At 39.5% G+C, this 16,360-nt stretch overlaps 1 protein-coding gene across 3 annotated transcripts in view; it reads right to left on the bottom strand.

Annotated features, from left to right (window-relative positions):
- The window catches only part of Dock10 (dedicator of cytokinesis 10), a 234,268-nt gene that overhangs the window by 40,862 nt on the left and 177,046 nt on the right, over positions 1-16,360 (bottom strand). For all 3 annotated transcript variants that reach the window (XM_027942015.3, XM_027942017.3, XM_027942018.2), the window contains exons 25-29: positions 14,758-14,827; positions 11,133-11,246; positions 8,610-8,681; positions 3,770-3,916; positions 2,208-2,291 (exon numbers count right to left, since the gene is read on the bottom strand). In XM_027942015.3, coding sequence (XP_027797816.2) covers positions 2,208-2,291; positions 3,770-3,916; positions 8,610-8,681; positions 11,133-11,246; positions 14,758-14,827 — 487 coding nt within the window. The remainder of the gene's footprint in view (positions 1-2,207; positions 2,292-3,769; positions 3,917-8,609; positions 8,682-11,132; positions 11,247-14,757; positions 14,828-16,360) is intronic.

The raw sequence follows: 16,360 nt of genomic DNA, 5'->3' as shown, positions 1-16,360 counted from the left end.
AAGAGTCAAACTGAATGACTATGATTTATACACCAAGGAAGTCAATAGAAACAAACTAAATCTGCACTTGAATCCTATTCATAAAAAGAGGGAGTTGCTATTGTGTGGTCAGCAAATAACTGAGTTTAAAGGATTCTGTGCCCTCTGAAGTGGTACTTGTGTGAAGCTCCCTGTCTTTGGAGACTGCTCAGGGTTCCTCAAGAAAGATCCCATTTGTAACCTACATGAGGCTTCTATGAGACAAGGTCCTGAGTCATGTTTTGTGCTTCTTTTAGTTTATGTCATAACAAGTTTATTGTGATAAAATTCCTGCTGCACCCTAGGTACACTGTTCTCTCAAAAACTACACTTAAGTCATAAACAGACTCCTACAATCAGCAACCGAGATCCAGAGCTAAGGAAGTTAAAGAAGTCGGTGGGTGGTGCAGATCTTTTATAAGAGTGAAATGCTGTATGATACTTCTTAGGGACGTTATTTAATTCTGCTTTCTTCCTTGCCCTATCAAAAAGGTCTAAGGTTTCAATAATGGTTGAATGTGGACAATGACAGTGTAGTCTAGATGTGGTCTATGATGAATGACTGTGGCACATGTGTTAAGAACAACTGCATCCCAAGGACCACTAGCACATTCATAAGTGGTCTATTTTTACCTCATGCAGGCTAAGTAACCATTCTTTAAGACCAAATTAGATCACCATTATTATATTCATTAATATCAGCTCACACACAAAAAAATATATCCCATGTACTCAAGATGCCCTAGGATTGTAGTTTGGGGTATCATCAATTAATAATTTAAAATACTACCATTTTAAATAAGTACAGTATTTCACATATCCTCTTATACAACATAGTGAACAGGAGTGTAAATTAATCACATGTTAATTATTTTTCATGGAGAACTTTACTCATTCTCTTTTGTTTTTGGAAATATATATAATTTGGTTCTACTGCAATTTTATCTCAACCAATATTCTGCAAATTTCATGAATAATGGAGCACAAATATACACTTTCAAGAAATGTTTAGAGAGAAATTGAATTTTCAAACCAAATTACATTTAATCATGTAATACCCCCGATCAAAAGTAAATTTTTACTGCTGCAAAACTATTGTTCAGGCTCCCAAGCATGACATAAAAGGCTTAAAAATGCCATTATTTACTTTTGGTCTTTTTATATATATATTTTTAAAACAATAATTTCCCCTTGGAGAATTACTTCCTTCCCAATTCAAAAATAAAGCCGAATGGGAAACTATTATTTCAGGTGACTCATCTTCCCTCTTTAAGAGTCAGGTGTATGACACAGAGCAGGTTGATCACATATTTCCTCTACAGAATGTATTTGAGAAGTAGGTGCAGTAGCAGCGGCAGCCGCAGTGCCCTGGCCAAATGGCCCCTCATTTGTGATTATTCTGAAAGTGCGCTCACTGGTCCTTGCTCTTCTCAATACCTAGTTCTCTAGCTGTTTACTCAATGCCATTACTCCTAACCTCCTTCCAATATCTTCCCTTTGGATCAAACTGGAGTCCGCTTCTGTTTCTTGCCACTGGAAGAAAACTTAACTGATAGAACTTTGTTGATCTGCCAATTTCAGTCTTAGATTCCTCTAGCATGTGCCATATGATAGCTCAGTGGTCTGAACTCGAGAGTGCATAAGTATTACCCCACTTGAAAATGTGAAAGAGTCACCCGAATGTCCCATTAAAACAGACTTCTGGGCTTTTCTGATGCTCCCTCACTGGTCTGGGAATCACACTTGAAGAACTACTACTGCTCAGGAATTCCTTCCTCACCTCCTGGCTCATGCCCCTATTTGGGTAGGGTGATTGGCCCAAATGAATTGTCCATTTTGCATAGGACTTAAGGGTGACAGGGAAGTAAGACTTCCAGTGATAAACCAACACAGCCCAGGATAAACCTGACTATGGAAACTGCAGCTGGAGAAAGCCAGCGGCTGCACCTCCCACAGGAAGTAGAAACAGAGGCAAACACTTTCCTCCACTCCTTTGTCTTTCATTAAGGAAGGACCTGGGAGACTTGCTCAGTAGATGGACCATTTAAAAGCCTGCCTCTCCTTGGCATAGACATTATTTTCTGATGTAGAAAATACCTTACATTTTAAGGTAGATCTACATGTGTATCAGTTTACTTATTTACAATGCCAGAGTTTAGCAAGCAGTCACTCCAGCCCATGGCTCTTACCTTGAGGTCCCCAGAGGAGAACATGCTGATGTAATTGTTAACCATCCGAAACACAAACCCTCGGTCCATAAACGTAAAGCAGCGCTAAAAGGGATAAAAGTCTACTTTCAAACATCTTTACTAGAGGAGTCATCAAAGATTTTAGGAAAGATGATGATATATTTTGAAGCAAAATAACATTTAATTAAATGGGTTAATTAAAAATGCAGCTTCATAACTGTACCTTATATGTGTTTTTTAAAAAAATCTTTAAAATGTGCTTAAGCATTCTTCCACATATGGCAACTAATTGAAATACTCTATATAGTATATACTTCAGAAAGTTACAAATCTGTATTTATCAACTATATAAAACATCACTTAGTATTTTCAATGAAATATTAATAGCGATGAAATATTAATGATTTTCCCAAATATTTTATTCTGTGAAGTGCTTCAAATAAACTACCAGTATAACAATAATTTTTATGTCCATAGGTCTTAAAATGTGGTAAATAACTAAAGTAATATTTTTTTCTCCTTTACCCTCTTCCCCTTTAACCCTGACGATCCTTTTCTCTCACTGGAAGCAAGGAAAGAGAAAAGAAAAAATGAGAGGCAAAACATTGAAAAATAAATAAACTCAGGTAAGAAAAAACTATAGTGTATAATTTGGAGTAATTTTTAACACATTAGAAAATAATTTAGACCAAATTAAAGCACAACAAAGACGACCCAGGTTAATTTCTCATCCACTGCCATAGCTTCTCAATGTTATATTACTAGCGTTTATTTATGAATTCTCACAGTCCCCCAGCATGTTCTTGCATCTAACATAAAGAAACAACTAAAGTGGCTTCATCAAGGTTATTGTAGTCATCTGCTGTATAACAGAAGGAAGAGAAGAAAAACACTGTCTTTCTAATTAAGTTCATTGTCTGCTACATGATTACCATAATTCGGCATGTTGACTTTTTTTTTGACTTTACATTTTCATCTTTTCAATTCAATATGAATCCCTGTAACCCAGAGAAACATAACTGGCCTCCCTATACATCCAGATTCGAAAGTTGTTGCTGCATATTTAAATTGATAATTTTCTTTTCATATGATCCTTGAGTAATCTTTACATCATCTAAAGCCTCCAGGTAATAGACCCAAAGTGATCAATTCCCAAAGGTTTTTCCAAAGTGGCTATTTGATATGATTGTTACAACCATCACAATCTGCAGTGCCATTTCAAGGGCAGAAATGCTTCAGAGAATAATACTGTCACAATACAGCTTCTCCTGCAAACATTTCATTTTTCTCTTTAAAATTATTTAGAAATACTATGATTTGACAACACTCAAATGGATACTTTTATCCATTTAAAATATCTCCTTAATATTTCCTCAAGGAGAGACTCCAAATTGGAAAAAAAAATGAAGAAGTATTTAAAGCAGGAAAAATGTGTAATGAGAACATGCATCTCTCTGTGTTAGTTTTGACTCTTTATCACAGAGATGTGAGTCCATGAACATTTAGCCAACTTGCACTTCCTGCCACGGGGTGTGAGCAGAAACGCAGACTCATAATTGTACCTTAAGAAATCTGGCCACGCTGTGGTTTGCCCGTTTGGTTTCTTCAAGTGCATCTTTGTATTTCCAAATCACATGGTCGGACAGGACCATCACAAGATTGTCCAACTCACTTTGGTAAGATTCAGGAAATCTTTGAGTCCGGGAAAGCTGTGGAAAGAATGGATTATTCATAATGTAGCATGTGAAATACTAAGTGGGGAGGAAATAAAGAGACTTACTTTATAGATTGACAAATAAAGAGCCCTTTTGCAAACTTGAAGGCAATAATAAATAGAAGACTTTTATATTTCAAGGTCATGATTTCCACCATTTTCATTTAATGTTCCTTTCTATTTTGGTCAATAAATCTTCACCTTTGCATTAAAATTTGAATTACTACATGTTAACTGCAAACTATTCAAACAATAAAGAAATGTACAAAGTAAAATGCAAACTTTTAAAAAGCTCTCTCACATCTTAATTACCTTCTCTTGCTTCTTGGGGAGTATCTACTGTTAAAAATTTAATGAATATTATCCTAACAGTTTTTGGATGTATAGCTCCATTTAACTCAATTTTAAATTTTAAACTCATATTTTGATTCTTTTAGAACTAGGAGTCCCCTAATAAACAGCTACTAGAAATCAGTGAACGAGATGAGTACAGAAATTGGTTTGAAATGTTCCCTAATAACGGATGTGCTTTAGCTAACCTTAACATCCTGGTCCCAGTATGTGCCACAGGGAAGGAGTGACAGTGAGGCCTCACAGGTTAAGATGCTTGTGACACAAGGCACAGAAGGGCTTGGCAGTGAGATTACATAACACTGAATAAAACTTTGTGAGTCCTGTTTGGACTTCTGTACATGAGGGGGAAGTTTGAGATGGCTGAGTTGTCTCCACGACTTAAATTTATATAGACATTTTCTATAGGATCAGTAAAATTCATTCATTTTTACAAGTTGCATTTAAAAATTAGACCCAGACACATTTTCACTACACACAGAAACAGAATTTAGAATTAGATGGCAGCATATATGAAAGCAACAATCACTTTTTAAGTCATCAAAGCACATTTGTAGTTTCCTCTTTTCATTTGTGATTTTCTAAGACCTAATAATTATGTCAATGCCTATGTTTTCTCCACAATGCCCTGGGCTTTGCTATTGCCTTTCTTCTTCCTTTTTTCATCCCTGTCTTTCAAAGGCATCCTGTGGTCTACCTCTACTCTTAAACAAAAGACTTTCAGCCTATTCTCTGGAAGAACATCAGGAAGGCTTGAGGTGGAAGAATTCCTGTACAGAGATGGTGGCATCCTGTCTCAGGACAGGAGAAGGAAGTGAGATGACAGCAGGCTTCCTGAGCTGCAGAGCTGAACAAGGAGGACAAGCTGGGCTATGGGATGGCCAAGACGATGAGGAGTAGGCCCTGGAGACAAGGGCTGAACATCAGCATTTGGGAGCTCTTAGGAGCAAGGAGAGCAATGGGGAGCAAAAGTCTGAGCAGTTCAGTGGACCTTTGGGGTAAGAGATGAGTTCGAGAAGCTGTTCAGTAGCTCCCAGGAAACAGGGACTCACCTTAGCCTGAAGGCAGGGGGTGCTACTGGCCTAACCATATTGGGTCTCTCAGAGGAACAGCACCTTTTTATACTCCCTAAATCTCCTGAAATTAGTGACTGAAATTTCTCTAACGGTGAAGAAGGCCATTCACTTCATAATTTATAAAGAAAAAAAAGAACAGCTTGGGAGAAGTTTACTATAATTGTCTTTATGCAAAATGATGATTTCAGGTCTTTTCCTATTGTGATCAGTAGAGATGGTGAGAAAATTGTCAGTGTTGGGCCCCTGAAAGAACTCTGGAGGGTGGGGTTATCAGTGAAGCTGGTAATGAGAAGCAAGCCTGCGTCATGGAAGGTGGACTGGTGGACAGTGTTGTGTGTGATCATTTATTCCTAGGCTGCTCATGGGTGTGCCCTGTGACCTACTTATGTGAGAAGATGCACAGTGGTGTAAACTTGAGGAGAACTTTCCCCTAATCCATTCTTTTACAGATGAGAAAATCAATTCTGAGATGTTAAGTGTCATTTTTATCATCTAACAAGTTGGTGACAGGGGAGGGATTATGATGGTGAGGATTTCCAGTCTGGCTTAATGACAGAGATAGGAATCATTCTAATCTTTATTTTAGATTTTTCTCTTCCTTCCAGGCAGGAGGCTCTTATCTCTGGAAGTGGAAGAACAGATGCAGCCAAAAAGCAAACATAGGACTTAAGGTGAAGAGTTGGGAACAGCAGAGATTAAAGGTGCAGCCCACACATTTGTTATGCTAAGGTCAAGGCCACGGTGGGAAAGGCCTGGGGCCTGGAAGCCTCTGGATGGAGCTTCTGGGTGGGTGACCTTAAGGAAGTAGCACAGTGCCCTTAACCCTTAGTGTTGATAGAAATGTCCTACCCTCCCCACTAACAGCCAGTACTTCTCCCATATGAGAGACACTCCAAAGGCAAACTCCTGGGAGCTGAACCCTCTCCTGTCCTGGGACTGAGAACTTCTTGGGATGAATAAAGTGGGAAAGACAATGTACTACAAGGGGCTGTAAAAATTAGCTAGTGTGTATGAGCAGGAGCCAGGGGAGTACCTGAGACTGGACACTAAGGGGTTTCTAAGAGGCCACAATGTTAAAGGGGTAAATTAGAATTTAAAGGCAAGAGGGTGCTTTTTCGGGGCACAGGACCAAATAAAGCCTCAGAGATAGGCAACTCACTGCTAGGGTGGCTCTCAGAATCAAGGAGATGGGCCACTTAAGGGAAAGTTGGAAATGTCTGAGTTACCTTGGCAGAGGAGGGAGGACAGAGTGAAAGATGGAGGAAATGGACATGTGGGAATGGCCATGAGACCAGAAGAGCCACCAGAGTATCAGGTTCCACAGGAAGGTCCAGGAAACACACTCCGCACCCAGGTCATCAAGAAGGTGCTAGAGACAAACCTCACTCAGATGTTCAGTGGTGCCTCCTTGTCTGCAGGTAGGAGGAGCAACAGCTGTGGGGACCACGGGCCACCATAATCGCAGAGGCCCTGTGTGGTACTTAATCTCCATCGGCCAGGAGGCTGTAGCTATTATAAATAGCAAGGTTGGAGGAAAGCAAAGGGGGCTTGACTCTTAGGACCTGTGGAGCTGGCTAGCGCTGTGCAGAAACCCTACAGACAAAACAAAGCAACCAGCAATGGTGGCAATTTGCATCCATTAAGTACGAAAGAAGGAACATCTGGCAGATTGAGATGCTCACTCCAATAAATAGTCGTGATGCCCTTCTCTCTCCTGGACCTGAGTCAATGTTCATATCTGGTATACATCAAGTGAAGAGGTGGCAGGGTCCCTAATGGGAAACCCATAAAATAGTACTAAGTATACACTATAATGATTCTACCACTTTTATTTTATTTTTCCCCAAATGCCCTACAGCCATTTGTTCAGGCTGCTGTCCACTGGGGAGAGGGGAATAATAACACATTTCAAGGACATCTGGATACAGATCCAAGTTGAAATCGATATCTGGAAACCAAACACATCTCCATGTCTGCACTGTTAGAGTGAGGACTTGCAGGGATTAAAAACGGAGTCTTGACTAAATTTCTGTTAACAATAGGTCCACTGGGTTCAAAGATCCAGCTAGGAGTCAGTTAACTGGTCACAACTGTACAGTGGGAATTGACAAAATGGACATTTGGAGCAACATTACACTGACTGTGGGTCCTGCGGTACTATCCTAGTGGGGAAGCCATATGGACGTTCTGACGCTGCTTCTCCCCCACAAAAAGAGTAAATCAGAACAGCAGCCCTAATCCCTGCCACGCCGCCTCATGCAATGTTATTCTGTTCTGATTTACCCTCCTGGAGGGGAGGAGACAGTGCCAGAGTCTTGTCCTTGGTCTTACCCAAATGAGAGCTGAGAGAAATAAGTGTGGAACGGAGGTGATGCCTCTGGATGTGTCTTGGTCCTCCTTGTCCAGTTGTGATTGTGAGTTGTCATATGCAGCAACCTGCCCCAAGTGGAGTGTGAGTACTGAGGCTGAGAGCACTGTGGAATTAGGGTTTGGGTCCCACTATCAGGTAAGTTAGCAAGAATTTCAGAGCCTGAGCTAGGGTGAGGGGATTGAGAATGGATTGTAGTGCAGGTAAGTGATGACTACGTGGTGGCCCCTAAGGAGACCTGCTGCCATGATAGGAGCTGTAGTTAATCCTCTCAGGTAAAGAGTCTCAATGGAGCTGAGGAAGAGCAAATTCAAGAATGTGTGCAGTGTGCTATGCAGACTGCAGACTGTGGAAGCCATAGCCATGCACAGCTCAGATGCTCCTGCAAGACAATCTACTGGGAAGAATGTAAAAAGACATTGAGTCAAGCACACACCATGGCCACACTCTCCCCATGCTGCTCCCATTCAAAGAGTGAGCTTGCCGAGGTCCAAGAGCTAGATGATCTGCAGAATCCTATAAAGAGCCTTCTTTGTTCTCAGACTACCCACTGGCCTGGCCAAAACTTTCTCATTGAATGGCCCTTTCCAGCCAATCCTTCTTCCTTCTTCATTTTCTTTTACACACATCAGAACTTCCTATTTCTTTTTTCCTGTCCCTTTTTCCTTTATAGCTATTTTTGCCCAAGAAATTTTTTGTGCTTGTAATTTTTTCCTGGCGTCTGCTTTTGAATGGGTCTGTACTGACATACATGATCATTTCCTCCGCTTAAAGAAAACAATTAACATACATTGCTAAGGTTTCCAAAGCCAATAAAAATGGAAATAACGAGAACCTGTTCATCAGTGAGATTGCTGGCTGACATTATATGACTATATTATACATGATCTTACCTGGATTTTATTTGTGTCAATCAAGTGCTGTGCCATTGATTTGAGGATAATTGCAAAGAAGAACCAGGAATGCTGTTAGGAAAAGGAAGAGACAATAACAACTTATTGTCCTATGGTAAAATAATGATAATTCTGTTCTTCACAGTATGTGATATTATCCCACCTTTATCTTAATCTTGTATTCTTTGAAGCTAAATGAACCAGGGCAATAATATAGTTCCATTATTTCAGGATGATCTTTACAAAGATACAATGGTAAAAGTACATGTCAGATATTTTGGTTTCTCAATTGTCTCAAAAAATCTTTAGACTAAAACAAGTTTCTAGTTTACTTGGCATGACTGATAACTAATAATTGTTTATTCATAGGATGCTCTATTTTTTTCACTTAGTTAAGAAAACTATAACTTTTCACAGCAAGCCAATCCCTAAAATTTCCAGGGATCTTGGGGAGTGTAAAAATAAAAGGTTATATGTTTAAACAGAAATTAGAAGTCAAGCTGACAAAGTGCTAAATAAAATGCTCGCTCATCCTACCTTGAAAAATATAACTTCATAACACTCTGGACTGCCACATCCAATGTGGGATCTGGGCAGAGCAGGACCCTTGCCCCTCCTGCACCTTGAGGGGCCTGGGGCCCAAGTATGTCTGTCTTTCCTGCATATCAAGAGATGTCCATGATCCTGCTTTTCCTCTCTGCTGGTGAGGGCTCCTTCCTGGGGTCTGGCATTGCACCTAGGCAACTAGATCCACACTCTGGAGGAAGGACATAGGAAGGGTCTAAGCAGCCCTGGAACCAGGTGGAGGCTCCTGGGCCTCTCCAGGTCTGGAAGGGAGGTGGGTCTTCCACTGGGTATGTTTTCTTAGTTACTCTATATGTTGGCCTTGAGAATGGGTGCATGTTCTAAGGCATGAGGTGGAGGGGGTACGATACATTGTCACCACATCACATAAATGATCACCATTTACTTATTTGCTCTAGTGTGAATGAACACTGAATTATATAGCCACTTTTAGGGTGATACAATGTTGTCAAAAATTTTTGAGCACACAGTCCTAACTCCAGAGGATTGACTGAGATGAGAAGGAGCAGAGGCAGTTGTGGCTTAATGAGGGGATCGATTCTTAGTTAAAAAAAAAGAGAGAGAGAGAGAAGTAAAATTCACATGGTCAGGAACACTGAATGAATCCAAGGCCTACTGCAACAATATCCCATCTCCTATCTTGCCCAGAATGGCTTTTTTTTTTTTTTTTTTTGGTGTGAGTGTGGTGCTAGGGATTGAACCCAGGGCTCTGTGCATGCAAGGCAGGTACTCTATCAACTGAGCAATGTCCCCAGTCACCAGAATGGCATTTTTAACCTTCATGCCAACTGTCCCAATATTTGTCTCTGAATTCAATCACTCTCACAATGGCCCTTGGACATACCAAACAACCCACGCTCCTCCGACTTCATCTCACCAGCTAACCTTCCCCTAGCCTCCGCTCCACATGCTGTACTGCTGCCCTGTGACTTATCAAAGGTCCTTCCCTCCAAAATGCCACTGGATGATTTCTGCTCTGCTATTGCCTTCTTCATGGGCTCCAACCTGCCTACCCTAGTTGAGATTTCAAATCAAACTCTTTGTCCTCAGGACCCCCAGTTCCTCCGCTGTTGCACATTTTCTTTTCCAATCTGATTTATCACCTTTAACATATAATTTATTCATAAATTACATGTGTAATTTTATTTTCATTCCCCAGTAGAACATAAGCTCCTCAAGGGCAGAAATTTTCATTCTGTTCTCTGATGCATCCCAAGTGTCTAGGAGTGTGCCTGCTGCAAGAGGAGCCCTTGGGATACATGGGGTGGACAAATGGAATGAATATCCTCATAGGCTTAATTCAAGAAAACGAACCGCTTCACCCAGGATAATTTGATTTTAGTGAACTCCTGGTGATGCTTGTTGATCCTGACTTCCTTTTTCAGCTATACCCTATCAATGGTTCATTCCTGAAGTCCCAATAGATAATTAAATTTAGCTTAGGCCTAAAATCAGGATTCCATAATAATTTAGAGTTACTGTTTTTTAAGCTTCTCACATGATCCAGCTGTGTTCTAACTCTTCGAGACCTAAAAGTGGCTGTTGCTCAGTTTTGCTGTCTTCTGTGTGCTCATTCACATAGCATAGTTGATATTTTTTCAAGGTATTTTTTCTCTTAACAGTGACTAAAAGTCCCCAAATGCTTTATTGTGTTACATGGAGAATTTTGAATGTTTTAGATCATTTTCAATGGTTAATGATTGTGCCTTTAGCCCAAAGCTCTTAAAAGATTGAGTCCAATCTACTTTTCTCTGTTTCTCTTGACACAGATCTCCTTTGCTTAATATTTTTATATGCTACAGTTTCATTATGAATCTTCTGTCAGGAACCAGAAGAAAAATTACCCATGAAATTCAGAGAGTTCTATCACTTTCCAGGTCACAGGAGAGATCCACCCATTATACCAACAACTGATCAGCTGTTCTCTAAACTTTTTACCTTCAGGACATGCTTTACTGTTGTTGAGTCATTCGATTTCAAAAGACCAGTCACATTTTTCGCCAGCTCCTCATGTATCGTTCTCTCCTTGCATACGCTGGCCTTGAACACGAACTGAAGAAAATCCAAAAAGGAAACCAAGTTAATTACTTTAAAAAAAAGCCTCAAAAATTAGGCCACATGAATAACTCATTACTCAGAATTATCTGCTCATGCCAGATTTTGTCATGAAATAAATGAAGGCCCACTGGTAAGAGTGGTACACACCTGTTCCTACTTAGGGCTTTGCACGGTAGGGCCTTGCTCACCTAGGCTCTCCTTCAAAGTCTTTTGGTAGAAATGGAGAGAAAGAGCCAGAGAGCCATTTAGCGAGTTCAAGGAAACATGGAGGGCTTTGACCCACCTACGTAGGACACATTCCCCTTCTCCTTCCTTCCACTGGTAACGGATGTCATGGTAGCAATTCTTCATCCTGAAAGGGTAGAGCACCCACTCAAATAGCCAAGTGGGGAAGCGGGTGCCTTCCAGAGGCCAATGGGCTAGGTCCCCCCAAGCCCAGGCTCTACCATCCCAAGCTCAGACGCAGCTAGGGAGAGGTTCCTGAGAATCGGTTGGCAGTCAGATGACAAGTCCTGTTTATATATATTTTTTTTCAAAAAAGATTGGTTTGGAGCTGATTTTCATTATTTTTTCATATCTTTAAAGAATATTTATATCCATGAACGGACATAAATCTGCTTCAAATGTAAAATGCTTTTCACTGTATTATAATATTTTAGTATGAGCTGGGTTTGCCTCAAGAAGGGTATTTCTTTATAATTTTCACAATTCAGACTTCACTATGATTCAGAGGGAAGGTACACAAGAGAAGGGCTCAAAGCAGAGGCATAGTCACTTCCAAATTTATCGCCATTTCTTTGAACTTCGTAGCATATCAACACCATGGTGGAGCCTGAGTTTTGCAAGCTCATATCGAAGGAGAAAGACAAAGCTAATGGGTGCATGAAACTAGCTAAAGTTAAGAGCAACACAAATTTTCCCCTTAGAGATTATGCCTCGTCAGAGTAAAGTCATCAGCGACTCTCTAATGCCAAGCAGTTATCTAGCCAGAAGGGCTTTCTACTAGAGCTGAAATTTAAAATTGTGACTACTAGAACCTGTCAGTGCCAGAAATCACTGGAAACCATGGCATTTAGCTAGATTGACTTTAAACACACATTTTTGAAACAGACATGGTGTTTGTGTGCAGTCTGGATATTGTCAATGGAGTGAGGTAGCAGCATTTAGCACCACTGAACTTGAAATGGTGTTTTTGTTTACTTCTGAATAAATATAAAATTACACTGAATAGCACATGTTTCAAGGGCCTCCAAGCACTTTTTGGAAACAGCCCATCAGTTTTCATTATGATTCTTGCTGTGGGATTTAACATCAACCTGTATGTTAAATAGTTTTTTCCCACCTGGGGTAAAGATTCAGACTCTTTGATCAAGGGCAGGCTGTCAACAGTGTGGTGTGATGGGAGGCCAGTCACAGAATCAGAGCTGGATGTTCACTTGGTCTCTCTCCCTCACCTTAGGTGACAGAGGAGAACCCTGAAGGTGAGTGAGGTTGACTGCTAAAGTTGACCGTTAAACCTTTAGTGCACTCTCCCAAGTAGAGTGAAAGTTGTTTATCTTATTAGTAAGTATATGTTTAGATATTTGAATATATATTCTAAAATATCCTTAGGAATTGTTATTAATCTGAAATTCCACATCAGTACATTTCCAGATTTGAAGCACTTCAAAACAAACTAAACAAGCAATGGATCTCCTTTATTATACAGTGAAATGGTCTTGTCAGGATATTTCAGATATTCTGGTTAAAAATCAAGACCATGCATAAAATAAGTAGCATCACAGATGAAGAGTCTGAGAGCTGAGGAACTTAGAAGGAACTAGCCTTGACTGTCCCCCAAATAGACAGACTAGTGGGGTCCTCAGTGTGATTTTCAACTATTCACTGGAATGAAGAATATAACACTGTGTTGAAATGAAGTGTGTGTACAGAGGATCAAGGGATGACTGTTTTCTTCTTAGTCTCTTTGGAGAATAGAAAATTGGAATACATAGGGTGAAATTTATCCAGATTCTGTTGAACAGTACACTCATCAATACCTATAAGAGTAATCTGTGATACTCTCTTAAACAGAGCATAAGCTAAAAAGGTATCTGTACATGGAACTGGCTTTTTGTAATTGAAATGTGGGTTTTAGCCAGGCACAGTGGTGCATGCCTACAATCCCAGCTACTCAGGAGGCTGAGGCAGGAGATGGCAAGTTGGAAGCCAGCCTGGACAGCTTAGTGAGACCTTGTTTCAGAGTAAAAAATAAAAAGGGCTGAGGCTGTGGCTCAGTGATAGAGTATCCTGGGGTTCCATCCTCCAACCCCCAAAAAAGAAAGAAAGAAAGAATGAATGAAAGGAGGGTCTTATCAGGTAAAATCACAGGGCAGGGAAATCACCATGGAGTCACAGAGGATTGCCAGTATTCTTGCTGTTTTCAGGAAGGGCACATGCTTGTGCCCTTGTGTTTTGGGAAGACAGCCAACATTTCTGGCAGGTAGGAAATATATAGCATAAAACTATAGTGAGAACATACCATCTGAATACCTATAGATGGTATCACAAGGGGTTTACTCCAGAATGCAATTCCTAGTTATTTCCTTTACAGGTGCATTGATAACTGTAATTATTAGTATTATTTTAAAGATCAAGATTCTAGCATCAAAAGCCTAAATTCTTCTCTAGTTACATTTCGAGACATCTAGAATGTCTGAGTGTATGTCTGTCCATATATAGTATGAAGTATATTCTCTTAATTAAAAAGTCAGTGTCTCAAAAGATTTAATTTATACATAGACAAAAATTGCAATGCAGATCCTCTGCATATCATAAATCAGATTAAGGTATTTATCTCTGGGTAGTTCTTTCTTTGTATTCAAGGAGAAGACATGAGGTAGCAGGTGTGAAAGTGCAAACATCATCACAAGTTCACTGGCATTAATTCACAGGCCAACTGGAAATGAGAATAGAAACATCTCCGGGTGAGTGCTTGACACAGGACACTGAAGAAAGCAGTGCATATTGATGGGATGGGCAAGTGGTTCATGCCAGAAGATAAAGGACTTAACATACCAGAAGCAGGTACAAATATACAGTAACTGGGAAAATGAAATAACGCCTGAGAAAACAATAAAAAGAGCTAAGAAAATATTACAGAAGAAACACAGAGCATTCAACATACCTTGTGGAACAGTCTTCCCTATATTAACATTAGAATTTCATGTATTTGTAATCTTCACTTCAAGAGAAAAGTCCTTCCATCTTTTCTTCTATTCTTTTACTTTCCTCTCTCCCCATATAAATTTTGTTTGGACATACACACAGTAGATATACATTTACACATAAACAATACATCTAGCTCATTAATGCAAAAAGATGGAGTTCTGCTACAGGGAATTTAAAAATGGCGGGCACCTGGAACCAACTAAGGAAGAGAGCTTTTCACTTATTGTAGACAGGGAATGCGACAAGCCACACAGCATGAAGGGATAAGACCAATGTCCCAGTGGCAATTTCATACCTTAATGTATGACTGGACAGAGTGGTCGAGCTGCTCCTCGTGGCACTTGGCCACAATGTCGGTCAGCACCCTGGAAAAGCAAAGCTCATTAGTGGTCTTTTGCAGAAGGGAGAGAAACACCACTTTAATTTGTCATTTGATGCTTGGTAAACTGGGTGTTAATCGTTGTTGGAAGAATGAATGAACCAGGTTCACACTTTTCTCTTGCTTTCCTCACTCAAATACCTGTGAACCATTTCCAACTCGGAACCTGGAAACACTAAGCTAAACACAGTGCCTTATGGCTGCTGTGACCCACTGGAGACTGTCTGACCAGGTTGAATTGCCAGTTGTAGTCTTTGCATTTGCTGATATCGTCTTCTTGGAAAACAGATCATTTTTTAGGATAAAATTAAAACCGAAGACTTTTAAAAGAGCTTGGCTTCCAACCTATAGACACACTCTATACTTAGGAAAAATAAATTAGGTTAAGATACAGTTGGGTTTCTTTTCCTGCCTTGACTGGGTTAGGGGTACAAATAGTAGTAGTGGTGTGAGTGAATTTTTTAATTTTTATACTAATACTACTGGTTGCTTCATGTAGTGGTTAGAAATATCTTTGAATTTCAATGGACCTGTCAGCCCAGTATTTAAAAGGCTTGTCAACATAGACACACATAGCTGAATTGGGCATTAGATGAAGGTAGAGTTGGTTACTTTTCACATGAGCCCCAAACTGGCTGATATGGAACCATTACAGATTCTAAAATTGTCAGAACTTCAGGGCTCTATTTAAGAAACTAAAAATCCCCACTCTGGACAAGAGAAATAATATGCTGTAAACATTTACCAATAGAAATTTCCAGAATGCTGAAACTAATTTTTCAAAAAATGAATAGTAGGAATACATGATTAAATGATTAATTCAAAACATTATTTTTATAAATGCATAACTGATTTTGTCAGTAGCCAGATTAGTGATGTTGAAAGAGTATAACATGACCACATTTAAAATAATGTTAGTTAAAGAAAAAAAATTTAATGTTTTGAAAAAAGTTCTTGTGAGAATATGAAATGACACAGATACTCTGAGTTTGGCAGTTTCTTACATATTTAAGACTCAACTACCATACCACCCAGCCATTGCATTCATCTCAGAGAAATAAAGAATTAGAATTATGTATATGTAAAATGTGTACATGAGTTTTTATAGTGGCTTTATTCTTAACATTCCAAACTAGAAACAATTCAGATGTCTTTTTAAGAAGTGAATTGCTAAAACATACTATGGTATGTCCATATCTGGAATACTAACCAAAAGGACAAACTATTGATAGATAAATGAGTTCGATGCATCTTCAGAGAATTATGCTAAGTGACAGAGCCAATACCACAAGGTTATATAATATATAAGGTTTTTTTTTTGTGTGTGTGTGTGTGTGTGAGTGCATGTGTGTGTGTACACACTCTCATGTATACATTGAAAGATGTTGCCATTGGGGGAAACTGGGTAAGGGGTATACTGGTTCTCTCCACATTATTTCTTTTAATTATTTAAATTACATATGACCCTAAAATTATCTCAAAATAAAATGTTTAAAAAACAGAAAGGAAAAGTTAGAAA

Source organism: Marmota flaviventris, chromosome 11, assembly GCF_047511675.1.
Source record: "Marmota flaviventris isolate mMarFla1 chromosome 11, mMarFla1.hap1, whole genome shotgun sequence".
In the NCBI taxonomy this organism is placed as follows: Eukaryota; Metazoa; Chordata; class Mammalia; order Rodentia; family Sciuridae; genus Marmota; species Marmota flaviventris.
Note: the sequence above shows the minus strand (reverse complement) of the source record. Positions and strands in the feature narration are given on the sequence as shown.